Consider the following 26,991-nt stretch of genomic DNA (forward strand, 5'->3'; position numbering starts at 1 on the left):
GCAGACCCCTGAACTAGCCTGTACAACTTCTCCACCACTCAAAGTGCAGGCCAATAGTAGTCATCCTAAGCGTAATGACAAGACTCCCATGCTAAACTGTGAACAGGCACGAAAACAAAATTCAGCAACAGTGTGGTATACAGCACAGCAAACACCCTAGGAATAGCTCAACTAGTAGTTAATATTTGTTACAATTCTAATTTTATTTGCTTTTATTTGTCCCTCATGGAAGAGGAAGGTATTCTTTTGTGTGGCATACTGCTGTTAAAAATGAGTCTACATCTGGATTGGTAGTAGCAGGGATGCTACGAGTATTATTAGTCAACGAAAGGAGTACTATGAGGGCAAATTTAAACATGCATGTTCACTTGTTAACTATTAAGACATGACTTGCTTTTTAATGACATGACTAGCTTTTTAATGAGCCCTCATAGATATGAAGTTGGTTTCACCCAATGGCAAATCCTTTCTATGCAGACAACATATCAATATCCATTGGGCCAAGGCTAACCAAATGTGGCCAGACCCGGTTAGCTCTGGACAAGCCCTGATCTTGTCAGATCATGGAAATTAAGTAGGATCAGCCTGGCCAGTATTTGGAAAGAAGACCACCAAGGAATACCAGGGTCATGACATGGAGGCAAGCAATGGCAAACTACCTCTGAGCGTCTCTTGCCCTGAAAACCCCATGGGTCTCCATGGGTCAGCTGTAACTTAATGGCAACCCCCCCGCCCAAATTAGAAGTTATTCCATTGAAAACACTAAGTTGTCAATTATAAGAACACTGATAAGTGATCAGGAGGTGCAAATACCTGTGAACCAACCAAAAGAGCCACAAAGCTTCATGCATCCGGAGCCCCCCATCCCCGGACACCTCCCAAATCACTGCCACTAACCCACAATTCCTGACTTAAGTGAAACAGGATTTCTGCTAAGAACAGTAAGACAACAAGTTTAGCACTTCAACACTTTTTACATTTGGTACCGAAGACTATTTTTTACACAGCTGATACAGACGGTGGTAGTGTGTCAGCTTTTCATTCCTGAAGCTGCCCAACCAATTCCAAATCAAATGAATTACTGTCATTAGTCAAGAAAATCAGAGCCCCTCCAAGCAGAACTGAAAATGTGTTTCTTGCACACGGGGCTAAAAAGACGACGAGGTTGAATATATTGAAACATTTAATTCTTTGCACTGCAACAGCAAATACAGGGAGTTTGCTTTTGGTCTGAGGAGGATGTTGCTGGAGCAAGACTGAATATTTGGGAATTATACGGATACTGCAGTGATCACTGTTCTGGCAAATACTATTCTAAAGGGTTATAGGAGTTTAGGTGAATTTCTCATTTCCCCGACATAACGCAAATTCATGTCAGCCAAGAATGGCAAAACATACATGATGTAAACTTATGAACATCTGTCTCTTGTACTTCCAGTTCAACATTCTGTGATAACAAGAACATTTTTCTGGAGCTTTTCCAGACATGCTGAGTATTATTAACAGACATTCCAAATGACTTGTGTTAGTAATGTTTCAAGATGCATTTTCCGGTGGAGGAGAAAGATTCATAAGTACAGTGTAAAAAAACATTAAAATGTGCATATTGTAAAATAGAAGTTGCCTTTTTTTTGGGGTGCCCTTTCAAACAAGAGAAACATTCTTCAAAACAGTTGGCAGCTCTCTTCTAGCTGTGCTGTCGTACAAGCTACCTAGGAAGGTCTCCTTGAAGCATAGCCAAATCATTGCATTGTTCAAATCAATACGGTATCTTCAATCGTATCTCAGTGAAATGCTACTGACGAGCAACTTCCCAATGGACTCGTGGACTATTTCTGTACTAAAGGAAAAGTCAAGTTGAGGGAGCATCTGTAGCATACGTCAGATTCTCTTAGATTTCAGAGACTGAACAGACTCGAGCATGTAAAGGATTAATCTAAAAACATGAGTTAACAACGTGTAGAGGAATGCTTTCAATCTCGACAACATTTTTTAAAATCTGAGTTTTCTTGGAGAGGAACTGCCCAGCGGCCAATATTAGAGGCCTAGATCAGGAGTCTGCAACCTGCGGCTCTCCAGATGCTCATGGACTACAATTCCCATCAGTCCCTGCCAGCGTCTGATGGGAATTGTAGTCCACGAACATCTGGAGAGCCGCAGGTTGCAGACCCCTGGCCTAGATGAAAGTAACTTGCTATTTCTACCCAATAAGATACTTAAGAGAATGTCCCAAGATAACAAAACAGGAGTTCCTCTAAAGCAGGGGTGGCCAACCTATGGCTCTCCAGATGTTCGTGGACTACAATTCCTATCAGCCCCCGCCAGCATGGCCAATTGTTTGTCACCCCTGCTCTAAAGACATAGGTTTGTCACCCCTGCTCTAAAGCAAACCAGTTTGATAAATGGATTCTAATCACATAAAAAGATTACTGTTCGATACTAGAGGGAAAGACAAAAAAAAAAAAACTGTTCCAGTTACTGAGGTGGAAGATAATTGTTAATTGCAGCCTATGCTTATGAAGCATATGAAAAATTCAGTGAGGATTTTATTTAGAAAACAAGCATATTTAGGACTACAGCTTAACGTCTTTAGCTCATGAATACCACAAAATCAAGTTGTAAAAACTGCGTAGTTATATATACTGGAATCTACTGAAGATGCTATAGTTCTTTTCAATTTGTGGGAAAATGCATTTGACATTTTGTTATCAAACAGAAGGCTTTCTGTAGAATTTATGTGGTACACATTTCAGCAGAAAGACAGACAACAGCCATTGTGATGAGTCTGACCTACACCAGCCATGATTGCTATAGCCAGCTTATTATTAGCATTTTCTCTAGCAGTGAAACACACTTTTGGGAAGCAGCCAGCAACAAAAGATTGACGGATGATGGGCGATTTCCACCCCCTAAAAGATCAAAAATCAGATCCAGCTTTTTAAAAATCAGATTAATTCTCTCTTTTGAAAACAAACTGGTTTAAATTAACTGAATGAACTGAAAGGAAACAATCTCTTAAAACTACCCCCCTTCCCCCAAATTATGACCCTTATAAAAGTCTGCTTCTCTAGGTGATGGAAGCACTGTTAGAAAACATTGACTTTGAACAGCACAATGGTTCCATATGTTTATATTATGATTTGATACACTGTGTCAGAAACTAGCAAATAACTAATGGTAATAACCCACTAATTCATCTGGTGACTTTTTTACTCCTGTTTTCTGCTTAAGAACTACCTAATCTCTGCAGTTGGCTCGGTATTTTAAAGTATTTTGTAAGTATTTTTTAAAAGTGGACATTTATTTCCCATGTCATGGCAAACAGTACAACCATGAATTGTTGATATTGCTGGCTTTTGGATTAGATTGTCTGCTTCTGAGGAATGAGACAAAGGCAGTTCTATGACAAAGTAGTGTGAAATAAACACAAAATGAATGGTTGAAAGAAACACTTGGGCTGTAGACTATAAAAGTAACATAGGTCAAATTACCTAAAAAATAAGCAATGCAGTATGTATCACTTTCTAAAAACAGTAAATTTAAGAAAAATTAGCATACCTCCAAGAATATATGAAGAGACAACTTGAACCTCATGATTTAAGGCTGTAACTAAAATTAGTCTGCAAGGGCATTTTGATAAAGTGTTGAAATGGAAAATTTTGTTCTGTCATAATTTAAATCACCTTGCAACAACAAAAATGTGAATCCACAGTAACATAAATGTGTCATATAGCCAACAAAATATCCAGTCTTTTCTATGCCTAATAGCTACCCATTCACCTTTCAGGACCCCTAACAATGGTGAAATGTTGGTCTTTTCAGATGGGCTTTCCTGACCAATCTACTGTAAGGCATAAACTGGTCATGGAGCCAGCATGGTGTAGTGATTAAGAGCAGGTGAATTCTAATCTGGAGAACCCGGGTTTGATTCTTCACTCCTCCACCTGAGGGGCAGAGGCTTATCTAGACCAGGGGTAGGGAACCTGCGGCTCTCCAGATGTTCAGGAACTACAATTCCCATCAGCCCCTGACAGCATGGCCAATTGGCCATGCTGACAGAGGCTGATGGGAATTGTAGTTCCTGAACATCTGGAGAGCCGCAGGTTCCCTACCCCTGGTCTAGACTAAGGACTCTCAGGACTCTCTCAGCCCCACCTACCTCACAAGGTGACTGTTTGTGGGGAGAGGAAGGGAAAGGAGCTTGTAAGTCACCTTGAGTCTCCTTACAGGAGAGAAAGGTGGGATATAAATCCAAACTTTTCTTCTTATCACAAGGAGTGGGTTGCCTGGTAAAGACCATTAGAAAGGATGCCGGTTGTCTAGGCCAGGCAGAAATACTTCTGTTGTAGAGTGGACTGTGGTCTTATTTCTTTCATAGTAAACAACCTGTCTACCAGACACTTGGGCCTAGCTTTATCAACAGTCTCCTAGAAGATAGGTAACTGAAGAATGTGCGTTGCTTTCTTTTGACGAACTTGGTGTATGTTTTCTTTAGATTAAAAAAATATTAAATTCTATGATAACCAATTTCCTAACTAAATGTTTGATCAATTGCACTCTGAAAAGTTTTAGGGTTTGAACTTCTGCATCGGTTTATATGCAGAAACACTGCTCAGTTACATGGTCCTGGCAAACAGATAGCTTAATCTGCCGCCGTTCCAAATGGGGACGTAACGTTTTTGTTTGCCCTCTTGGGGTTTCTCATTTTTCTGTAAAATGAAGCTACGTTGTACTTGCACCACCTGCTTACGCGGACTTCCCAACTGTAATAATCTGACAGAAAAACCATATAATTCAACATTATTAGAAGTATAAACCTGACACAAAAGTCTAGGCAAGTGGCTTGTGTCACCAAAACTGCCCCAGCTTTGTGAATGCAGCTCCCCAGACTGTTACAAACGCTAGTCCCACAAAGGACTTTAGAAACAGTAACTCATAGTTCAGACAAAAAGAGAAACCGGACGCATATACCATACATCAGCAGTCCCAGAAAATTGGTTTGCCATTGTCAAGTCACACATGTTGACACCAGACACGTATTTGCTGCAAATATCCTCTTAAGGCTCTTCCCACCTGCCTCATCCAAACTCCGGAGAGTATTACAGTAGAATCTTCAAATAAGTCTTCTAAACTTCAAAAGTGTAAATGAAATGTCAGTTTTCTTGTGTGCTCCAGCCACATTAGAAGACTGTGGGCACAATGTGCTCTCTACTAAAGGATTTTTTTTCCTTGACAGCATCTCTCCAAAATCAATGCCCAGAACCTACTGAACTGGCCAACACTTTCCCTCTTCTTGTTGAAATTCCATGCCTAACTGTCATCTTACAAAACAAATTATCTTACTTCCCACAGATACCCACCTAGGGCAGTCTCCATTCCTCCCACCACATAAACACAATGAGAAGAGAGAAAGAGGACAACTGGTCAACTACCAGAAACATAGCATGGTGCTAATAATGCTTTCCCATTCACTGAAAATTTATAATAAGCCTAGTTGCATCTTTATGCTGGGCAAACAGCAAGTCCTACTAGAATCAAACTGGCAAGCAGAGTAGTACAACAGAAGCATGCTGGGCCCATAACCCAGAGGTCAATGGAATCAAATTGGCACATCATCGGAAACTCTTAAGAACATGCCCAAAGCTATAGTAGCACACCAAGACCAAGGTGTGGAGTACTAACCACAATAACTTCTTCGCTTCTGTGCGCTGCCACATATACACCATTGTTTTCAATGATACACAGCTAGCGCTCATGGAAAGTTATTACAGGCAGAACTTATTCATGGAATATGTTTCTAAAGAAGTTAAAGGACTGTTGATTTAGGAAGCCCCATTTAGAGGAAGATTAAGGATTCTTAAATTGGTTAACCTCTTCTTCGGGACAGAATATGTACTAAGCTAGCACAGCAGAATTTTTGGGGGGCACAGCAGCAGTTCAACACTAAGGACAAACTCTAGACCACATCAAAATTCCAGGTTAACTTGTTCCTGTTCTGAAGACCGATAGCTGCTTTCATTATTACAAGTCTTGATGGGCTATGAGAACTGGCAAGAATCCTAGATTTTTTTTCTGGGTCGAGGGAAAGAAGTAAAAAAAAAGCTAGAAAGTACAAGAGCTTTTTTTTCTAAACTACCCCTTTACATATGCTGCAAGCCAGAACTTCCAGAAAGTCTGAGTGGGGGAACTCCAAGCTTTCTACAGTCTCAAGGAGTTCAATAAAGTTCTGTATTGTGTTCCAAATTTACCAATAAGTTGTTCTAAACTAACCAAAATAACTGAATTACCACAAGGTACCAAATCTACAATAAACCTTCCCTAAACATACAAGTGTTAAAATTTAGTAAAATTATCCATCTTGCCCAGATCCAAAGAACCAATACCAACCAGCTGTTTGTTCAATGAAGGTCTCGGTCTCTCAACAATACCCCCCCCCAAAAAAAATTACATGAATTATTTTTGAAATTGAGGGGACTATGATAAACAGTTACAGTTTGACATTCTAAGAAAGTAAAATTCTTCGGGGCTTGCTCATTTCTAGAACAATCTGGCCATTTTATTGTTAAAAACTGTGTTGATTACTAATGCCTAATTAAATATTTGACAAAACCACTTAATTTTTACTTCCTCAGAAAGGGAATCAACACAAATACTTTCAGGTATTATCAGGTGTCTGACAAGCAATGAATGTATCACATTCATCCAATGCCTAACATAAATTTGCTATGGATTTACCAGCTGGTATTTTAAGACATTTAATCGAGATACTTTGTTTAGCACCACTTCCTCGAGTGTGCTTTTTTGGAGAAGTATTAATATCTGAAAATTTTATTCACCTGAGACCTGTCATAGGAGAACAAAAAGTAAACAACTTTGCCATGGACTGACTACATTGGCCAGGCTCCAGAAAGAGCTGTACAGATCCTAGCTTACAGTGCTATATTTCAAGACTGTCTTATAAACCACTAATTGGGAATGCAGAAGAATTTCTGACAAGTGGCTTTTAGAGATGCCAGCTCCTGTGATGTCCACATTTGCAGTGTTTCATATTTATAGTAAATACAAAGAATGAGTGTAGTCAAGAGTGGTGCTCTCCAATCTGGGAGACCAGGTTTGATTCCCTGCTCTTCCACATGAAGCCTGCTGGGTGAACTCAGTTCTCTCAGAACTCTCTCAGCCCACTTACCTTATGGAGGCGGGTGAGGATGCAATTTGGAGAGAAAGTCAATGTGATTGTGAGCTGCTTTGAGCTTGTTTACGGTAGAGAAAAGCAGGTTACAAAACTCTTATTCTAAATTACTATTGATGGTAGACTGTAAGAGCTATGGGGCAGGGGACCCTTTTTGATCTTGATATTCTTAAAAAAAAACCACAAGTCTCAACTGTGGTCCTACCATGCAGACATTCTATAGCCATCCAGGGCTACAACAGATAAAAAGAAAAAATTGAGTTAATATTCCTTTGGCCTCGGTGGCCAGTGATGTTATAAAAAACCTAGCTAGTATCTTGGCAAACCAAGATGCCATACCTGCCTCTTTGCAAACATTAGAAAAAGCAGGGTATTGGTTGGGGCGGGGGGGAAGAGAAAATACAAGCCAATGGACAGATGGGCAAACTGAGAACAAGACAATAAATACGGGGGGGCAGGAGGTTCTTGAGCAGTGGTTTGGGGCTCAGACTGTAGCCGTAAGGCACTGGAGTTTTCCTAGCCAGCTGCTCACTATAATGCAGGGTTCAAGGGCGGGAAAAGAGGGTTTATCTTCCCCTATGAGTTCCCTGCTTGTAGAATGAGATTCTCGGTAGAGACCACTGTTTATTCTCCACCACTGTCACCACCATTTATTTCTACCCTGTACATCCTAAATGACAGTCTTGCAGAGCCTTCAATCTCAAAGGAAGAATGATTGCTTGGGAGTTAACCGTTAAGCCCCTACCGAGTCCAGGTTCGTTGGAATTCATATGGTGCTTTGTTACTAACAGCAGTTTCTTACTAGAACTTGCCTTTTAAAAATTCTTCTGCTTAAGATGCAACCTTCAAGTCTATTATTGTTCAAAAAAGCTGAAGTGCTCTCCCACTGGTTTTTGAGCATCTCCATTTCTAATAAGCCTCCTTTCAGGTTTATGTACACTATTCAGATTCATCCTACTTCACCAATTCATCCACAGTTGGGAGTGGTCCCTACCGACTGAGAACCATTTACTCTTGACTAGATCTCATTTTCATCTGTACTCTGCCATGCAGCATGCCTAGGTACTCAGAAACCAGGACTTCTGAGCTCTTCATAACGACTTCTCCCCCTAACCCCCAGCCATCTGAAAAAGAAGGCTCCAGCTTACAGAAGCTTATGCCAAAATGAATTTGTTTCAAGGTACTGCAAGACTTACTTTGGCTACAGCAGACTAACCAAACTCTTTCATGGAAACTGCACTTGATGTTTAACTGTTGTGCCATAACAGGGTCTATTATCTTACCCCATGGAGGCCAATTTCCTGGAAGCATTTTGTTGAGGAACAGTGATGAAAGCTTTTTAAAAAGCAGTTTTGAGAGCCAGCGTGGGGAAGTGGTTAAGAGTAGGTTAACTCTAATCTAGAGAACTGAGTTTGATTCCCCACTTCTCCACATCAGTACATGAGTGACACTCTTATCTGGTAAACCATATTTGTTTCCCCACTCCTACATTCCTACTGGGTGACCTTGGGCTAGTCACAGTTCTCTCTGAACTCTCAGTCCCACCTACCTCACAAAGTATCTGTTGTGGGGAAAGGAGTTTGTAAGTCAGAAAGGGGGGTTATAAATCCAAATTCCTCATCTTTAACAATATGTACTTTAGAATGAAATGGTATCAGGGATTCCTCTGAAAGCCAGCTGGTTATTCCTCAGCAAGGCCTATATCGGTATATTTGACAACTCTAGCCTTTGTAGTGTTTTCTACTCTATACCCAAGATTGGAATTAGACAGCACCATTTCCTGGAGCTTTCCGCCTTCTATAATTCAGTTTCAAAACTGTTTTCTACTGATCTACTGCTCAGCCTGCCAATAAGAAGCTATAAGCTATACTTCACAGTTAAGGGGCATAATATCATATTCTTTTATTTTACACAGAGCATTTGTATGCTGCCTTTCTAACTAATTAGATTTGTCCCCTTTGGAAATTTACTTTTAAAATTTCATCTCTCGCCATAATCTCTACCTGATGTGGTTTTGTCAAGGCACCCCTTCCCCACAACAAGTGCTATTTTAACCATTTTCTTTCAGTACCTCTTCTACACAGGACATGTGAACAAGCCTCCTGCTTATTATTCATTTATTTCAGCAATTTTATTCTTAAATTTGTTCTCCGATTGCATTTAGTCCTGTTCAACCAAGGAATCTGTGCTCTTTTTCCACTTGAGGAAGATGTCCATTTTCTTTAAGGGAAGACTCCTTACCTGTTATATTCATGCAGCATTACAATTTGCTCTGAGCCAATCATGAGCAACAATCCCTTCTGGGTATGAAAGCCTTCCAAACATCCTCCTCAAGCTGTTCTGTGACACAGATATAAGCTGGCAGGTAAGCTTTTAATCTCACAAGGCCATGAGTCAGGCAATGATGAAAGGATTGTAAAGCAGAGGGAACGTGTGTGTAGGCAAGCAGTGGCAAAAAGAAGGGGTTATGGCATACATCGTAGTCTGTCACCGGCCCAGATGCTCAAAAACCACTGGATTAGAATATTCAACTGTCTTTCCTTTAGATGGAGTTATGATGATTTTTTTTAGCATGAGCTACAGGTATTTTGGAACGCATCTTTTAAATGTCATGCTGAAGGTTTGCACATCCTAATAGGACAACACAAACAGTGGCTCAACAGAGAAGTCCAAAAGGTGTTAAGAAGCTATATTGGCATTCCTGATGTTTTCAAACTGTGCATGGCTTCTCATGCCTATCGTAAAGCAAAGTTTAATTTCTCATGCAGGAAGCCATGATTTAGAATTCTGGGTTTAAGTATACCATCAGCTCTTAAAAGTGTGAGACTATAAAGTGTGCCAGTTCTCATGATGAGATTCAAGTACATTCTCAGCAGTACTTGTTATGGATTGGAGTATAAAAGCAAGAAATTGATTAAGATTTTGTGGGCTTTCTGGGCTATATGGCCATGTTCCAGTGGTATTTTCTCCTGACGTTTCGCCTGCATCTGGCATCTTCAGAGGATGCAGGCCAAAACACCAGGAGAAAATACTACTGGAACACGGCCATAAAGTCCAGAAAACCCACAACATCCTAGTGAAGTGGTGGTGAACCTTTGGCACTCCAGATGTTATGGACTACAATTCCCATCAGCCCCTGCTGGAGTGCCAAAGGTTCGCCACCACGGTCCTAGTGATTCCAGCTGTGAAAGCCTTCAACATTACAAGAAACTGATTCTCCCCCTCCCCTGCAGCTTTATTATCTTAAGCAATTTATAAATATGTGGAAGTGATGCATGATAAACTGGATGTCTGAGCTTTAAGTATGCAAATATCCAAAATATCGAACAGGTAACAACTGGATTATGAAGCTCCTGTCTTTAAAAGTAAGAATACAACACTCCTTGCCAGCCTTCACACTCAAGGACGTGATGCTTCACCTTTCCTTCTTATTCAACCTTAGTAACAGAGTTTGCGTGCCAACCTTGCTTCTGTGCTCTTCTATACCTGCTAATGTTTAAGAGTTCTAGACCAGGGGTCTGCAACCTGTGGCTCTCCAGATGTTCATGGACTACAATTCCCAGCATGCCATGCTGGCAGGGGCTGATGGGAATTGTAGTCCATGAACATCTGGAGAGCCACAGGGTACAGACCCCTGTTCTAGATATTAGAGTGTTTAACTTCAGATACTTAAGTTCAGTCCAAAAGTTACTATGAAGGGGCTGTGGGGCACAGGACAAACCCCTCAATCTCAGTTCCCCTACTTCAAAGAGAGTATCTTACCTACCTCACAGGACTATGGGAGAGAAAATGCAAAGGCTTTTCTGTCAATATACTCCAGAGTTACTGTACTTGTAACTGATTTTGTCCTCCTCATTAATCTTTGTTTCTCCCTTCTTCCTTCCTTCCCTTCACCCTTCTATAACTGTTTTAGCATTTCCCCTTCTTCCTTTGGTCTTTTCCTCCTGCCACCAGCCAGTCTAACACAGCCATGAATGCCCTCTTATGATGGGAAACTATTTTATGATTATGATTTCCAATGCCTCAACCTGCACATTGTGGATAGCAGACCTCTCTCAATTACAGTTGGATGAAAAGGAAGATGCCTGCTTGAGCTCATAGCCCAGATGTTCCTAGTCAACTATTCCATCCATCTTACTATCTACACTTGCTTTGGGAGGAGATGAACTCAGCAAAGACTAACTGCACATAGCTGGCTGCAAGAAGCAACAGCAAACCTTTGAGCAAAGTGTTATCTTGTGGGCTGAACATCTGATCAGCTGTTTAGCAAATCCTTCCTTCCCAAATGCAAACAGTAATGCACTACAACACATGGCAGCTGAGTGACCTTTGGCTAGTCACAGTTCTTCGGAATTCTCTCAGCTCCACCCACCTCACAGGGTGTTTGTCGTAAGGGGGTGGGGAAGAAAAAGGAGATTGTAAACCCCTTTGAGTCTCCTTACAGGGGAGAAAGTGGGGGGGTATAAACAACAACATCCCCTCCTTATAAAATGAACCACAGCTGTGGCATAATCTCTACCCCTTAAATGGTCATAAAACTCAGTTTTCACAGCAGTACCCATTTCTTCTAATACATTATATTATGAAATAGTTTAAGGACCTGTTCTCTTAAAAGAGGCCAGAGGCCAGAAAGCTTTGCTCTAGTGCAGGGGTCTGCAACTTGTGGCTCTCCAGATGTTCATAAGCTACAATTCCCATCAGCCCCTGCCAGCATGGCCAATTGGTCATGCTGACAGGGGCTGATGGGAATTGTAGTTCATGAACATCTGGAGAGCCACAGGTTGCAGACCCCTGCTCTAGTGGAGGTCTTCATAATGGAGTTCCACATATTCAACTACAAAACCCTAACACACCACTTTTGTTTTGCTGCCTTTTGGAACAGCCTGCTGGTAGTGAACATGCATGGAGGATAAACCACGCCTCCTGCCTCTTTGTATGCTGAAATAGCAGGATGATAAGGCCTGTATAGCCCAACTTAACCTGATCTCATCAGATTTCAGAAGCTAAGCAGGGCTGACCCCGGTAAGTAATTGGATGGGAGACCATCAAAGAACTCCAGGGCTGTGCACACAAAGGCTATTGCAAACCACCACTGTTAGTCTCTTGAAAACCCTACTGGATCGGCTGTGACTTGACAGCACTTTAAGCACATCCAAGGAAACATTATTCATTGGCTGAAAGGGATACTTCCAAGGCACTGATTATTTGTTCCAGCACTGCAGGGAATTGGACTTGATGGACCTTGCAGGTCTCTTCCAACTCTATGATTCTGTGATTCTCAATATGATGTATCTCAAGCATCTCAATGGACACATCTCATGACTTCAGCTCCCTACCCCCGTTGATCGGCTATCCATGATTATAGCTGTCACACCATTAATTTCATGAATCTTGCTCCCACTCTTCCTGTCATGTACTCGCAGTTTAGTGGGTCCCAATCCATAAAGACCACTGGTCTAGCAGACACTAGTTCTCCCTTCCCATCACATCACTGGTTTTCAAGCTAAAGTGCTCATATTTTATTTCAAATACGTTCTTCCCACCCACTTGCATGGATTTAAGACAGGATGCTTACTGTTCATCAGACCATTTTTGGAAAAAAGGCCATCTTCCTATAAATTTTTTCAGATACCCAGCCATCCAAGAATGCTGACAAGTAGCTGCTGAATTCAGCTGGTTCTCAGGCAGAGTGCCTGTCTCCTGTTTCACAGGCAAGAGCTGGATTCTTCACATCACAAGATTATCACAGTCCGACATATACTGTGGACATTCCATTGCAATGATACTCACTGCACTTACGACAACTCTCAATCCCCTGCCTCAAACAGAACAGTTACATAATGACAGAATGGGGAAGTCATCTTTACACACGATTTAAGCTTTCCAAGGCTGCAGCTGTTCGACTCAACATTGTGTTCGTAAACTCTGAAGGAGACATCACCATGACGGAAGGCGAAGAACACCATAAAAATTTTAATACTGCTGAGAAGAACCTAGCAATTACTTTATTTAAAATATGTATAACCCATATAACACTGGAAAATCCCCAAGAAAGCTTATGAAGTGTATCAGTAAAATAGAAAACATTGACTATAATTAAGAGCAACATGTAGCACGCTGTTTAATAAAACAGTATCTCAAACCACAAAAGCAGAGAGGAGAATATACAGTAAAACAAGGAAAGGAATAAAACAGTAGCAGAATTAATAGTGTGGGGGGTAGTGTTTGGGGGGGGGTACAACTCAACTTGTGGAGGAGGGAATCCATCTAATGTCTAAAGCTTCAGCTTGTCACCAGTCAAACTGATGAAGAGAAGGAGCTGAAGTCAAGGTGCCATCGCACACAATGCTCTCTGTCTGGCTGACACCCACTTTACCGCTGAAGGTGGGGGGGTACAGAGAGCAAGACATTGGCTCATTAGCTGACAGGCAGTTATGCAAGTCACAGTGCAATTTTCAACAGAGAATACGTCAATCCAGGTTGCATAACAAAAACTGTGGCATGACAAGGATTGTTGACACACTGATTTCTTTTCTGTATTTTCTCTCTCCCAACTACTGCCACATCTCATGGAAGACACAGGCTGCAAAGTTCAGGCTGAAGGCGAAGGCTTGGAAAGCAAGCCACATGAACCTTCAAGTAGCAGGTTTGGTTTATGTGGAAAAAAGACTGATGAGAAGGGGAAAATGCTTTCATGAAACTAAAAGGAAACAGCAGCCATGATTCCAGGCTGCAGTCAAGCAAATTTAAATTTAGAAAAGTTCTCTAAGGGCAATTTAGGCCACAAAATAAGGGCATCCAGAGACATTTTTAGTATAAAAATCCACTCTACCCATTGACAAACCCTTAAGTTAAGAGGTCTACAATAAAGTAGACATTAGTGTATATGTTTTTTTTTAAATCAACCCAGCCAAAAGGAAGAACAAGATGCTAATGGATTAATTCCCTATTTCGATTATATTTGTAGGGGTTCTGTGTTTAAATTCCAGCCGTACCGTTTCACTGCTTCTCCTTGAAACCTCACAGACGTGAACGCTAAAACTTAATTTAGAAAACACGCACACACACTTTGGCTACTCACATTTCCCATGTACTCTGAAAGGAGATCTTGCAAGGCTTGTCGCACAGCATTACACTCTGCAACTATGCGCTCCCGTCGGTCATCACGTGTGCAAGATGAATCAGCCATCAGGGCTGCACCACTAATGATGCTCTCCAGGCGCTCTTCCAGGGAAGGCCTAAAACGCTCCTCGCTGAAGTTCAAAGGATCCACAATAATTTGTTTCTGGTAAAGAGAAAAGGGGTTTCAGTGCTTAATAAATAATTTGCTTATCTGGACCAGCGCGATGAAAGTATGCTAGAACTCCGAAGGGAAAATTAAGAGTGGCAATGGCTATGCTTTGACAAGCAGAAGACCGGCACGTTTATATTAAGCCTTACCCAGAATTATTCAGTTTCACTGAATTAATCAGGAATGGCCTACCGTAATAAAAGAATCCAAATGGGTACCAACATTTTGCATTCAGTAAAGGAAAAGCTTCCAAATCTAGAGGGTTCTAGGCACCCATACTTAAAATATTATACCATAAACTCAATTTCTTCAGGTATAACAGAGTTTCAACTGGGCATGTGTTAGCACAGTTCATACCTAATTAAAGATACCTCAGTGATTCCCTTTCTTTTAAAAAAAATGGCTCCCTGAAAAGACTGGTTTCAAGCAAGGTAGCCATGGCTGTTAGTAAAGGAATATTTTAAATGCTTTTTGTTCCTTTTACCGGTTTACTGAAAAATGCAGCCGCACCTGACTTCCTGACTAGTGAGCTGGTATTACATACCCTCTCATGTACATATCTCATTCATTCACACTAACAGTCGTAACTTGTTACAAACACTGTACCTGTAAAACAGGGGTTCTAACTCCGGCGCTTCAGATGTTCATGGACTACAATTCCCATCAGCCCCTGCCAGCATGGCCAACTGCAGTCCATGAACATCTGAAGTGCCAGAGGTGGACACCTCTGCTGTAAAGTCTTGCAATTATTTTAGAGACATTTTCAACAGTTCATACACCTTGACTCAAGCCAATTAATTTCTAACTCCTCAGCTAAGTTTGTCAATTCATGTCAGAGAGATCTCGCTGGAAATATAAAGGGGAAGATAAATACCTATGACCTTGTTACTCACTATGCGCTCCCTTCCCCCAAACAACCCAACAGCTTTTCTAAAGCCGTCCAACACAGTAGCCTGTGGTGCCTTTGCAATATCACCAGCCAATCCCTGCATTTCTCTCAAAGCGATTTGCCTACTTCCATTCCACAGCGTTAACCAACAAGCATTTCAGTGCTGCCAATTCAAAATGCCTAGCAGCCAGCACAGCTTACATTCATGCATGCAGGGAAGGAGGCATTTTGAGAGTTCTTCTGAAGTGCAAAGTCCCAGGGGAAACGAGCACAGGCTAATAATCTCATTTACTTACAAAACTCATTACTCTGCCTGACATCAAATACTCAAGGATGTTTAAAATAAAATCATGGTGTAGAAATAGTAGTAGTAATACTATTAGTAGTAAGTTGTAGTAATACCATTAATAATAATAATGCTAATACTACTAACACTGGCAATAATAATGCTAATACTACTAACTCTAATAACACGCACATTTAAATTATTCCCAAAAGGAGTATTCTAAGGTAGAACCTGAATATTGGCCTTTATTGCCACATGGAAAATCAAGTGAAGAATTTGGTCTTCTTAAGGAGATTGCTCGACAGATGAAGGGCCAGTGAGACAACCTGCCCCAGAACTTATACCAGATCTACAGAGAAAGTGACTTAGAGAAGACCCATATGCTTCTCCAGTAAAGTTTTATGATTGGATTTACACCTATTAACATGGCCCCTCCCCTAATTTACACTTGGAATGTTCAGGATGTGATGCTTCTTAGTGTAAGATGGTATCACACATATGTCTGGTCATTTAATAGCTTTAAAAACAAGACCAGTTCCCTGACGCAGGCGGAGAAAAACTGATGGCCCTAAATAGAGAATGGTGGGTGCTGTCAGTACCGAACAGGGAAAGGAGTGCTAGAATGCAGATGGGGAGGGTCCATCTTCTGACCCCCACTCTGCCACAAAATTTGCTGGCTGCTCTTGGATCTGTCAGGCTAACCCACCTTATGGTGTTGTTCTCAAGGTAAAAATGGAAGGAAGGGGAAACAGGTTGCCCTGAGCTCCGTGGAGAACAGACAGGATAATAAATCTGTTTCCTCAGGGAGTTCACTTAACAAGACAAAAACCCAACCTCTCCAAAAAATAAGTTCATGCCAGGATTCGCATATCCCCCAGAGCAGGGGTAGGGAACCTGCGGCTCTCCAGATGTTCAGGAACTACAATTCCCATCAGCCCCTACCAGCATGGCCAATGATGGGAATTGTAGTTCCTGAACATCTGGAGAGCCGCAGGTTCCCTACCCCTGCCCCAGAGCCATGATCCCATTCACATTTTAATGGTGAAAGAGGTATGAACAGAAAAAATGCCAAGGGAATGGGATAGGGAGAGGAAGTGGAAACTTCCGAACTGCAAGAAACAGGGGGAAAAATGACACAAGTGAGGAGGGGAAGAGAAGAGCTATCGCTCATATATCTAATGGCAACATTTCAGCTATTTGATTGTCTTCTCATTAGTCTGGCCACAAGCCAAGAAGAGGTTGTTTACCTGTCAACCACAAAAAACTGCTCTAACAATAAGGACAACTGCTGTGACGCCACACAATATTGACAATAATTCCAACTACTAACAGAATGCTTAGAAAATTGAGTAGCTTCTCTGCTGGGAAGAGAATTGGGCGAGGAAAATGCTTTACGCGAGGACAAGAGAGCTATGCAGTTGCCCTGGATTAAGTGAGCAGTGCTGTTGACAAGACTTGTGGAGCTTATTTTACCCGTCAACCATCCCCCCCCACCAAGGAGTGCGAACAAAATCCCCTTCTCCGTGGCAGCCTGTTTGAGTCTAACGAAGCACTCTGAAATCCCCCCAACCTTTGACCAACTTGGGAGGGAAAAAATATCTTGTAAAATATTCCGAAAGACAAAAATGAAATGTTTTAAAGCTGTCTAAAGAAAATACTAACGGTCATGTCATACCCCTACAAATCTTTGATCCAATCATCAAAGGCAATATGCTAGCGGTCATAGCATTGCTGCTGCTGCTTTCAACTAAATAACGATCACTCTTAAGACCAATGTTCAAACATTGCAGAATATGGACAGGTATATTAGAGCGCTCAGGAGGCCTCTGAAGCAAACATGGAACAAAATACATACACGAGGTAAAGCTCCAAGTTCATAAAATCTTTCCGCTGAGCTCAAAATGGAAGTTCATAAATGAAAGCTGGGCATCTGTCAGTTTAGAGATATTTATTATTCTCCCCCTCAATAGGGATTTATGATAGCTAATTTTATTAGTGTGGTGTTTGCAGCCTAATCCCATCCATGATTAATCGGAAATAAACGCCACTGAGTTCCACATGATTTATTCCCAGATAACTGCAGAGTTATGGTTTAACCCAATGTCCAAATCTACTGCTACTTTTGTAAGTTTCTCTTCTAAAATGTTCACGCCGAAGTCTGCATTCTTTCTCTACACCCAGATAAACAAAACTTTCTTTTTATTTACTTCCAACGCTGGGGGTCTCTATCTTCAAAATATTTTTTCTAGCTAAGCCCCTCCCCCCAAAAGAAGGAGATGCATCCAGGTATCTTTTAGCACACTGGCTGCAACTCCATGACAAATGCCAGTTAAATTTGGCACTGTTTCTAGTCAAATCTGAAGGCGATTATACCTTCAAATTTCATCTACTGAAGTACAAATTTGTGCTTAAGTTACATACTATATTTCCCCTAATGTAGTAACAAATTTACAGTTGATTACAAGCTGGCCCAGATAGAACTACCTTGTTTAGTAGGTTCCCCTACCTGAACCCTGGGGCAGAAGGGTGGCAGGAGGAGGAGGGGGGAAGAGACAGAGGCAGTATGTAAGCAGGGAATTTTTGGTGTGGAAAGTGAAGAGACCAAGACTAGGTTAAGTAACAGGACTGAACAGCAGATTAAAGAAGATGTTCAGCCTCAAGGTGGGAACCTGTCTTTCCCTTCCCTTCTGTTACTCTGTTAAAGCACCGTGTAGGCTGGAAGCAATATACCAGCACTGACTTCTGGAAAGAATGGGTGGTGGCAGTAAATGCCTGAAGGATTGAAAGCACAAGAAACAGGAGGAAGACGGAAATTATCAGGGAGTGATGCTGGAGGAAAACCTCACCAAAGTGTGGACTGTTGGCAGGAATGAGGGGAAGCAGGAAGAGGTGGAGAAGACAGGTGAGAAGCCAGGCATCCTCGGACGTTGGCCTGTCTTAACATCTGGCCCAAATCTGTACTTCCCAAGGAAGGGGAGAGGCCTGGTTTGACAACCCATAACTGCACTGAAGATGGATGCAAGCCTCTGCCCTCCTGAGGAGTTTTTTTTTGGGGTGGGGGGGTGGGGGGGGGGAAGAGCCAGAAAGAATGTTTTTTATTATTTCCCAAGTGCTGCAGTTCAGATCTATATCATATAGAATCCACATTTTTCTCTAGTCTTTAAGAAACAGACAGGGAATCTGACAACCTGGCAAAGATCACTCATCACCATCCTCAAGGGCAAAGAGTGGTTACTGGCAGGCTGCCTTGGTGGACACGGAATCTTTAGTTGTGGGTCCTTTCAAAATGAAACTGTGTTCTATACTTTGTACAGGCCCCTTATCCAATCACACTTTCACGACTGAAACCAATAGTCTTGGGACGTTTCTTGCCTAAAGCAAAACATCAGCCTGGCTGTCTATAAATTTCCAGGTGATGTAATCTGTATTTTAATCATCTGTGCTTACAAGGACCATCTTTTGACAATGCAGACTCAAGGTCTATAATAAACCCAGAGATGTTTTCGCACTGACACCATAAAGAAAGAACGGGTTCACAGGCTTCCAAAGTGATCTACAGACATCTGAGCCACCCTTCCTGAGGTATATCATTACTGGCTGCCCTCCAGAAGGCTTACATATTATGCACATATTTTTTTTCTTGTGAAATGTAGTACTTACATCGAAGTTGTTAAGTGCATAAGCCAACTCTCCCCCACCGCTGTGCTGCTGAACTGAGTCCTCAGAAGCTGTCGCCTGGGCTGCGTTAGAGATTCCTGTAACTGCCTGCTGCAGTTGCTTGTAGATCAAGTCCCTGTTGGCTTTGTAAGCAGCTACATCGGGATGCTGCAGGCATGCTTGAGAAGCGGTGTACAGGATAGGAATGTTTTTCTGAAGGATTCCTCTGGCTGCAGCCATCTGATCACGATGACCTATATCTTTTAGTTCCTGCAGGGAATACATTCAAATGAAAATGAAGGTTCGTGCTTCCATACAGCTGAACACTACATGCAGCTATAGCTATAGATTTGCACTCTATATTTGGTAACTTCTGCACATGATTTTTTTGCCCTTCTCCTTCATTCCCAGATTTATTATTCACCAATGGGCAGACTGCCCACATGTTTTCTCTAGTTAACTTCTGCTTTGTGACCAATGCTCCCACTAACCATATAGATCATACTTTACCTGTTCTTTAATACAAGATGATAAAAATTGCCAGATTGGAACTACTGATCAGTTTTATAATATTGACCAATATGCATTCTGTCCAAACATTATCAGCCAGTTTGAAAAAGATACAAACTTTGTACCATACCTGTTGTCTCTTGCCGGCCATTATATTAAGTTTATCCACCTCTGGTTTAAGGGCTTTGTACTGTATTCCTAGATCCTGTTCAGTACCGGCATTCCGGAGTTTCAAGATACCTTCTTCCACCTAGAAGAATTAGTGCAGGTTTTAAACTACGTCGAAAATAGGGAGGTTTTACAGCTTAATAGAGATTCAGAAAAAGCGCTCACGAAGCATAATGCAATGTTACCCCATCCCCAAAGACATGTTTGGTTTGGTGGAAAGTACCGATTGTGAAGTATACAGATTTCAGAAAGCCATTAACACCTTTTAAGGCATACAGCACTAGACACTGGATTGCCCCCTAAAGAACAGAGAAAATTCATAGAAAGATTTTTGTCACTACTTCCTTCTGACTGTAGTTCCCTAGCTACACCCCTGAAAGATTCTTGGAGGACCAAGATGACAATGTAGGCTGTGGCACAGGGGGACTAAACCACAATGGGGGAATCAGTAGGAATCAGCTCAACAGCACATGACAGGGCATGCATGGCTCTGGAGGGTTTGCCACGAGAAAGAAAGTCTACAAAAATCCCTTCATTTTCCATAAGATCTGACGCACTTGTTGCAAGATCGTTAATGCAACATGTTCAAATTACAGACTAAATGTTATTGATGAACAGCAGGGCACTTGGTTGTATGTGGGTTTTTTTCGGGGGGTGGGTGGGTTAGATGGAACCTGACAGCCAAGAGACATTAAAGAGGGCATCATACTCCTGAGGGATGCAACAGTCCTGCTGGATCAGACCAAGGCATCCTGTTTCAGCAGCACAAAGACGCTTCTAGGGCAGCGGGGGCGAACCTATGGAACTCCAGATGTTCATGGGCTACAATTCCTATCAGCCCCTGCCAGCATGGCCAATTGGCTATGCTGGCAGGGGCTGATGGGAATTGTAGTCCATGAACATCTGCCATAGGTTCGCCGCCACTGTTCTGGGGAGTCTACAAGCAGGGAGTGAAGGCAGATTCCTTCTGTGATATACCCACAACAACACAACAGACAAGAAACCAAAGATGAATGTCTACTTACAACTTTAAGCTGGACAAGTAGCTTGTACACATCTGCCATGTCAGCCAAAATAAGCAACCGGGTAACGGCTGACAAAAGGGCCCGGGCTGCTCTCACCATGTTCCCGCGCTTCACAGACGAACAGGGGTCATCAGCAAATTCTCCAGAGGCGCTCTTCATTAAGTCCCCTGTGTACACACCAAGTTAGCAAGGAAGCGATTACTGGACATAGTTGATATGAAAACTTGGAGAAAATTAAGTTTTATATTCCTATTAGAAGAGGATGATAAATATGATAATATAATGTAATTATACAATAACTTGTTTATATTCCAGCCTCCCGCTGGCAAAGCAGGGTTCAAGCCAGTTCACAACCCAAGATTTTTTTAAAAAATAAGATCAATAACAAATATAAGTTGGATAAAAACATAATGTAAAAACAACTTTAACATGATAGTGCAGTGGTGGCAAACCTTTGGCACTCCAGATGTTATGGACTACAATTACCATCAGCCCCTGCCAGCATGGCCAATTGGCTGTGGAATTGATGGGAATTGTAGTCCATAACATCTGGAGTGCCAAAGGTTCGCCACCACTGTGATAGTGCCTAATCATCAACATGATCCCCACTGCTAAACAGTGCCTACATGATGTTACGAACAGTATGCTGGAGAGGTAAACAACCAGATTAAAAATGAAGAAGGACTGGTTGGAAAAGGAACGGGAACAAAAGGCGCAAGCAGGGGAGGTTAAAGGTCCAGGCCAGCTGAAGCTACTGCCCGAGGAGCTGTATTCTGGACCAACTGCAATTTATGGAGCCACTTCAAGGGTGGCCCTGAGTAGAGCGAGTTACAGTGGTCCAATCTGCAGGTGATGGTTGCATGGATGGCTAAGTCAGGGCAGGATAAATAGGGCACACGTTGCCTGGTCTAACAAATACGGAAGACAGTTGACCTGGCAACAGTGGTGACCTGAGTCTCCAAGGAAAGGGAGGCACCCAGGATCATTGCCAAACTCCTGATCGAGGCCAAGGGTTGACCGTGAGTTCGCCTGATCTGGTCCACCCCAGCTGAGCCACAAGGACCTCCATTTTTGATGCATTTAATTTCAGATGGCTCTGTTTTAACCATCCCATCAAGGCCCCCAGGAATTCAACCGTCACTTCAGGGGGAGCGGGGGGCGGGGGGGGAGGGTTGTTCGGCCGGCTGCCCATTAGAAAGAACTGGGTTTCATCGGTGTACTGCTGACATCCCAGCCCAACGCTCCAAACCAGCTGGACAAAGGGGCACATATATAAATGTTAAACAACACTGGGGAGAGGATGATGTCAAGTTTGATCTGTACATTTGGAAAAAAATATTAAGAACTGCTTAAAGTTAGAATATTCAGGGCTGGTTCACACATGATGCAAGAAAATCAAACAGAGGCTTTAGGTGGACCCCCTTCAAAAACCAGAACAGCAACTGAGGAGGCAGACACTCTCTCCCAACCCTACTAATTTTCCATTTGAATGGGACAGTTAGATTTCAGTCCAGTAGCACCTTAGAGACCAACAAGATTTCCAGAGTATAAGGTTTCAAGAGTCAATGGTCCCATTGTCAGACACCAGTATTTGAATGGCTTTTATGTAAAAGAATATTCAAAGCGAAAATCCACCACATGCATGCTGTAGCTGTACAGTCCATTCCACTCCATTCTACCACTCCAGAGCTCTGCTACCTCATTACCACCTTATTTGCCTGCGTGTGTCAGGGTCAATCAGGCCTCTGAGAACAGAACTAGAGAACGTCACAGTTAATATTCTTCCCATTTCATAACAACTGTTCACTTCTGCTTTAGGAATTCAAGTTATGAAACTAATGCCCAAGCTTGGTAGCAATAACATTCAATTGTATCACATCCAATCTGAGATCATTCAATTTCCATAAATATTTCCTCCGAGGCTATTGTGTAAATATTTGTACTGCCTCAAAATGCCCATCTCCATAAAGGACTAAATTCAACCCTACAAAAATATGAAAAAAGACATGTACTGGGGTTTTACTGCTTTCTAGACTGAAAGACCGACATTTCTTCCAAATAAAAATATGAGCAGGTTTCCCTCAGATTCCAAATCAAGTAAAGCTATTTTAGGTTAGGTAGTCCAAAAGTCTGTTTAAGTTGAACAGGAATCCAACTTCACAGAAGCTCAGACCATCACTGAATGAAACATGGTTTATAAGGAATGCTTTGGGGTTCTAAGTCCCTCCCACAAACTGTGCCTGCCCTTTTCCACCCCAGCCCAATTAATCCCCTGTGTTTTTGAGAAAAAAAATGTGGTGGCAGGAAAAGGAAAATGCCGTTTTTCCATCTCATTCTTTGCTCTTAGGAACAAAGAGGAGGAGGAGAGAGTTAGGATTTATATCCTCCCTTTCCATCCTGTAAGAAGACTCAAAGGGGCTTACAATCTCCTTTCCCTTTCCACCCCCACAACAAACTAGGTAGGTAGGTGAGGCTGAGAGAATTCCGAAGAACTGTGACTAGCCCAAGGCCACCCAGCTGGCATGTGTTGGAGTGCACAAGCTAATCTGATTCACCAGATAAGCCTCCACAGCTCAAGTGACAGAGCAGGGAATCAAACCCAGTTCCCCAAAATGTACCTGCTATTAACCACTTCACCACGCTGGCAAGAGGATGTTCCAGGATGTATGTCCAAAGTATATTAACTATAAGGTGCTTTGGACATTACAGTTCCCAGAATGCATAGAGACAGTAAAGGAATAAAGACTGAAGGAAGACTCGACTAGCATTCTCTTCCCTTCCGGCTGTTTCTCACTGTCACCACAGTGCAAACAAATAAAAGCTCAGAGCCATAGAAAACAATCTGGCAAATAGTCTTGATGGGAGACCTCCAAGAAATACCAGAGTGATGTAGAGGCTGGCAGTGGCAAACCACCTCTGAATTTCTCTTACCTTGGAAAGCCCACAAGGGGTCGCCATTAAGTCAGATGCGACTTGACGGTAACACACATGCACAGAAGCTCATCTTACTTTAAAGATGGGCTTTCCAGCATCTATTCTCAGTTAAAGGGAAGGGTTATGTGACAGAAACGGACATCTTTGCCATTCCTTGGTGTAAGGCAGGGCACAAATGTTAGTTTAAAAAGTCAACTGAAGTTTTTTTTTAAATCACAGATTCCCATAGGTCATAATATATACCTTGTTTGCGAACATCTTCCACAGCAGCCAACAGCTCTTCTTTAAGAAACTGACTCTCTTTTGCAATTTTTTCTCCTTTCTCCAGGAAGTTCTCTGTGGCTTGCTCAACTGACGCAGCTAAAACATGTGCCTTTTTAGAGCGGCCTCTCTTCTTGTTGGAAGGACCCTTGTTACTAGTATTGACAAGTGTGGTAACCTAGGGAAAAAACCCACAAACATTTTCACACACATGAGAGAAGTTTCTGACTAATCCCCTATATCGGCATCTTTCATAACTCAAGAGCTTACTGCTAAATTAAAATTTCAATCAAGAGCTTAGACAGTCCCCCCCCCACTTTCACACTGCTTTTTTTAAATCCTCAGAAGTAATTTCTCCCATGTTTTTCCTAGCTTTCTCCTGATCCAATAGTTCAGTGATTTCGCATGAAAAGCCTCCCATTTAAACTTCACGCATTTCATGAGCAGAAATGCATGCTAATTGCTTGATACGCCTGTTCAACCTGCTAATCTACAACATAAGAACGCTTTGTCCTACCTAACAGGTTATATTACACCTTCGATAAGCACAAGGCAGATCCTACTACTGACCAATGATACAAATGCAAGAAAAACCAGTAGACTCCCAGTGCGACACTGTGGAGCCAAGACAATAGATTAAAAGTTAGCTTTTCTTTACCTGTGTAACAAGGGGTTCTAACAATCTCTCCACTGCCAGGGTTCTTATCTCCAGGCTCTTGGGATCCCATTTGAAGTTAACATTTCCTGCGTTAATGGTAGTCATCTCTGAGAAGACAGAAGTATCTGGTTATTTCTCTCTCACGTGCAGAACAACCTTACTCCTGTTAATTAAGACATTAATTCCACAAAGGCTTATGCCCCCCAAAAGGTAAGTATGAGGACTGTAGTCTCTGACTGAAAAGATAAGGCTGATTCCTGTTTTTCCATGCAAGAGTAGTAGAAGCAAAAACCAGTTTGCCCTTATATACATCAAAGAGCAATCAGGTGATTCCTGGGATCAGCAAAATGGGAAGGGAGGCAAATCTTCACAGTTGAATGAGTTGATCAATCGGATGTCAGCTGACTGAAGGTCTTGCCTGAATGGCAACATGGACTGAAGGGACACCTAACTGAGTTATACAACTGAAATCACATGGCAGTGGTTGGCACTGTGGCAAAAGCCTAGAAGGTGGATGCTTAGCAACCACTCCCCCGCCCATTTATAACCGACAAAATGAATGCCTACCTATAGTAAGCCTCTGCCCCCCATCACAGAACTCCAGCATCCTTCTAAGGGTTCAAAAAAAGGGAATTTGGGCTCCCAACCCTCCTTCACACGGCACAGTTTTACATCACAACTCAGAAGTTGAATTATCATAAATATTGGGTTTAGTGGTGAGGGGGGAAATGTCATGAACTGCTTTGAATCTCCACTGAAAAGAACGGTAAGGTATAAATATTCCAAATAAACGAAGCCAATATTGTATCCAACTCCTATATCTATATTAAATGGAGAAAACCAAATATATAGCAAAAACCAACTGCTGTTATCAGTGCTTTAGTGCCGACTATCACAATGCTTTCATCTTGTGAGGTGATCAGTTTATGATCTCTGACCTATATATAAGTAAGGACTGACTCCTATCCTCTTACTGAGGTAGAGAAACAACGCTCCCACCCCAATATCCTGCCGTAAAAAGAATTACAACTTTTGAAGCCATAGCTAGCATGACTAAGCCACATAAGACAGCCAGGTAAGAGCTCCATTTTCAAGTCTTGGCATTCATGTGCATTTCCAGTTATCATGGTTACCAAGATACTTTCAAATTCATCAGGAATTTGTCCAAATGAAATCAAAGACTTCAAGTTTTGATCATGAGTATATCTCAATATAGAACTTAACACATGATAAGAGAGGTGCAGCAATTTGTATAAATGTAACTGAGAATTAGAACAAATGTTGAATCTCAAATTGCACCTGAACACAGTTACCAGGAGGCACTTGCAAGGCAAAAACAAGATCGTCTAGAGTAGTTGCAGACACCTTAATGCCCAAAGGCACCTTGATGGGGGACCTGCGAACTAGAGATATTCTTATCTAAGAACGTATCAAATCATAAGTCAAATAACACCCCCCCCCCCGGCAACCTTCCATCAAACACACCCTGTGGCACAAATATCCAAGAGATGGGCAATCAGATGATACCGCCAAACGTGCTCCCTGGTAGCACAGGATTTGACCACAGGAAACTGCTCTCAGACAGTTGTGTTTTTGAACTATTCCAGTCACACAGGAACACTAACATGAGAACCAACATGCAGCACTTGAGTATCGCTACAATGCCATTTACATTATGAAAATAAGTATTCTATTATGTAGAAGCTAAAATACGAGGCTAATCCATCACAATTATGGCTTGCTTAAGACTCCCAGAAACATGGAGTAGAATTTTTTCAGGGTTGTTTTTTTTGGGTGGGGGGTTGTGGGGGTGGGGTTGGAAAATGTTCAAGTTCTAAAAATTGGTTTCAGAAAATTAACAATGGGCGAATGCCATTTTCAATACACATTTGAAAAGCTTGGTAATTTCAAATTGTAATTAGCATTTTTCCAGTTGGTTATTCCCTATGAATTACACAGGACTATACACACATTTCACTGATTTATAAGTGAAGGATAAGGGGATAAAGCCAAGTACACACTGCAATCCAAATTACAAATCTACAGATTCACTTAATGAAGTGCCACCGTAACCTTAAATTCAGACGCAACAGATGAGTGGACAATCACGTGCACAGCATATA

General features: G+C 41.9%; 1 protein-coding gene across 2 annotated transcripts in view; it reads right to left on the reverse strand.

The window, feature by feature from the left end:
• CTNNA1 (catenin alpha 1) overlaps positions 1-26,991 on the reverse strand; it is an 84,722-nt gene that overhangs the window by 50,015 nt on the left and 7,716 nt on the right. For both annotated transcript variants that reach the window (XM_048499958.1, XM_048499949.1), the window contains 6 exons: positions 24,869-24,975; positions 24,193-24,388; positions 21,016-21,182; positions 19,953-20,072; positions 19,316-19,582; positions 14,271-14,474 (listed from right to left, as the gene is read on the reverse strand). In XM_048499958.1, coding sequence (XP_048355915.1) covers positions 14,271-14,474; positions 19,316-19,582; positions 19,953-20,072; positions 21,016-21,182; positions 24,193-24,388; positions 24,869-24,973 — 1,059 coding nt within the window. In that variant the 5' untranslated portion in view covers positions 24,974-24,975. The remainder of the gene's footprint in view (positions 1-14,270; positions 14,475-19,315; positions 19,583-19,952; positions 20,073-21,015; positions 21,183-24,192; positions 24,389-24,868; positions 24,976-26,991) is intronic.

The sequence above is a fragment of the Sphaerodactylus townsendi genome, linkage group LG01, assembly GCF_021028975.2.
Source record: "Sphaerodactylus townsendi isolate TG3544 linkage group LG01, MPM_Stown_v2.3, whole genome shotgun sequence".
In the NCBI taxonomy this organism is placed as follows: Eukaryota; Metazoa; Chordata; class Lepidosauria; order Squamata; family Sphaerodactylidae; genus Sphaerodactylus; species Sphaerodactylus townsendi.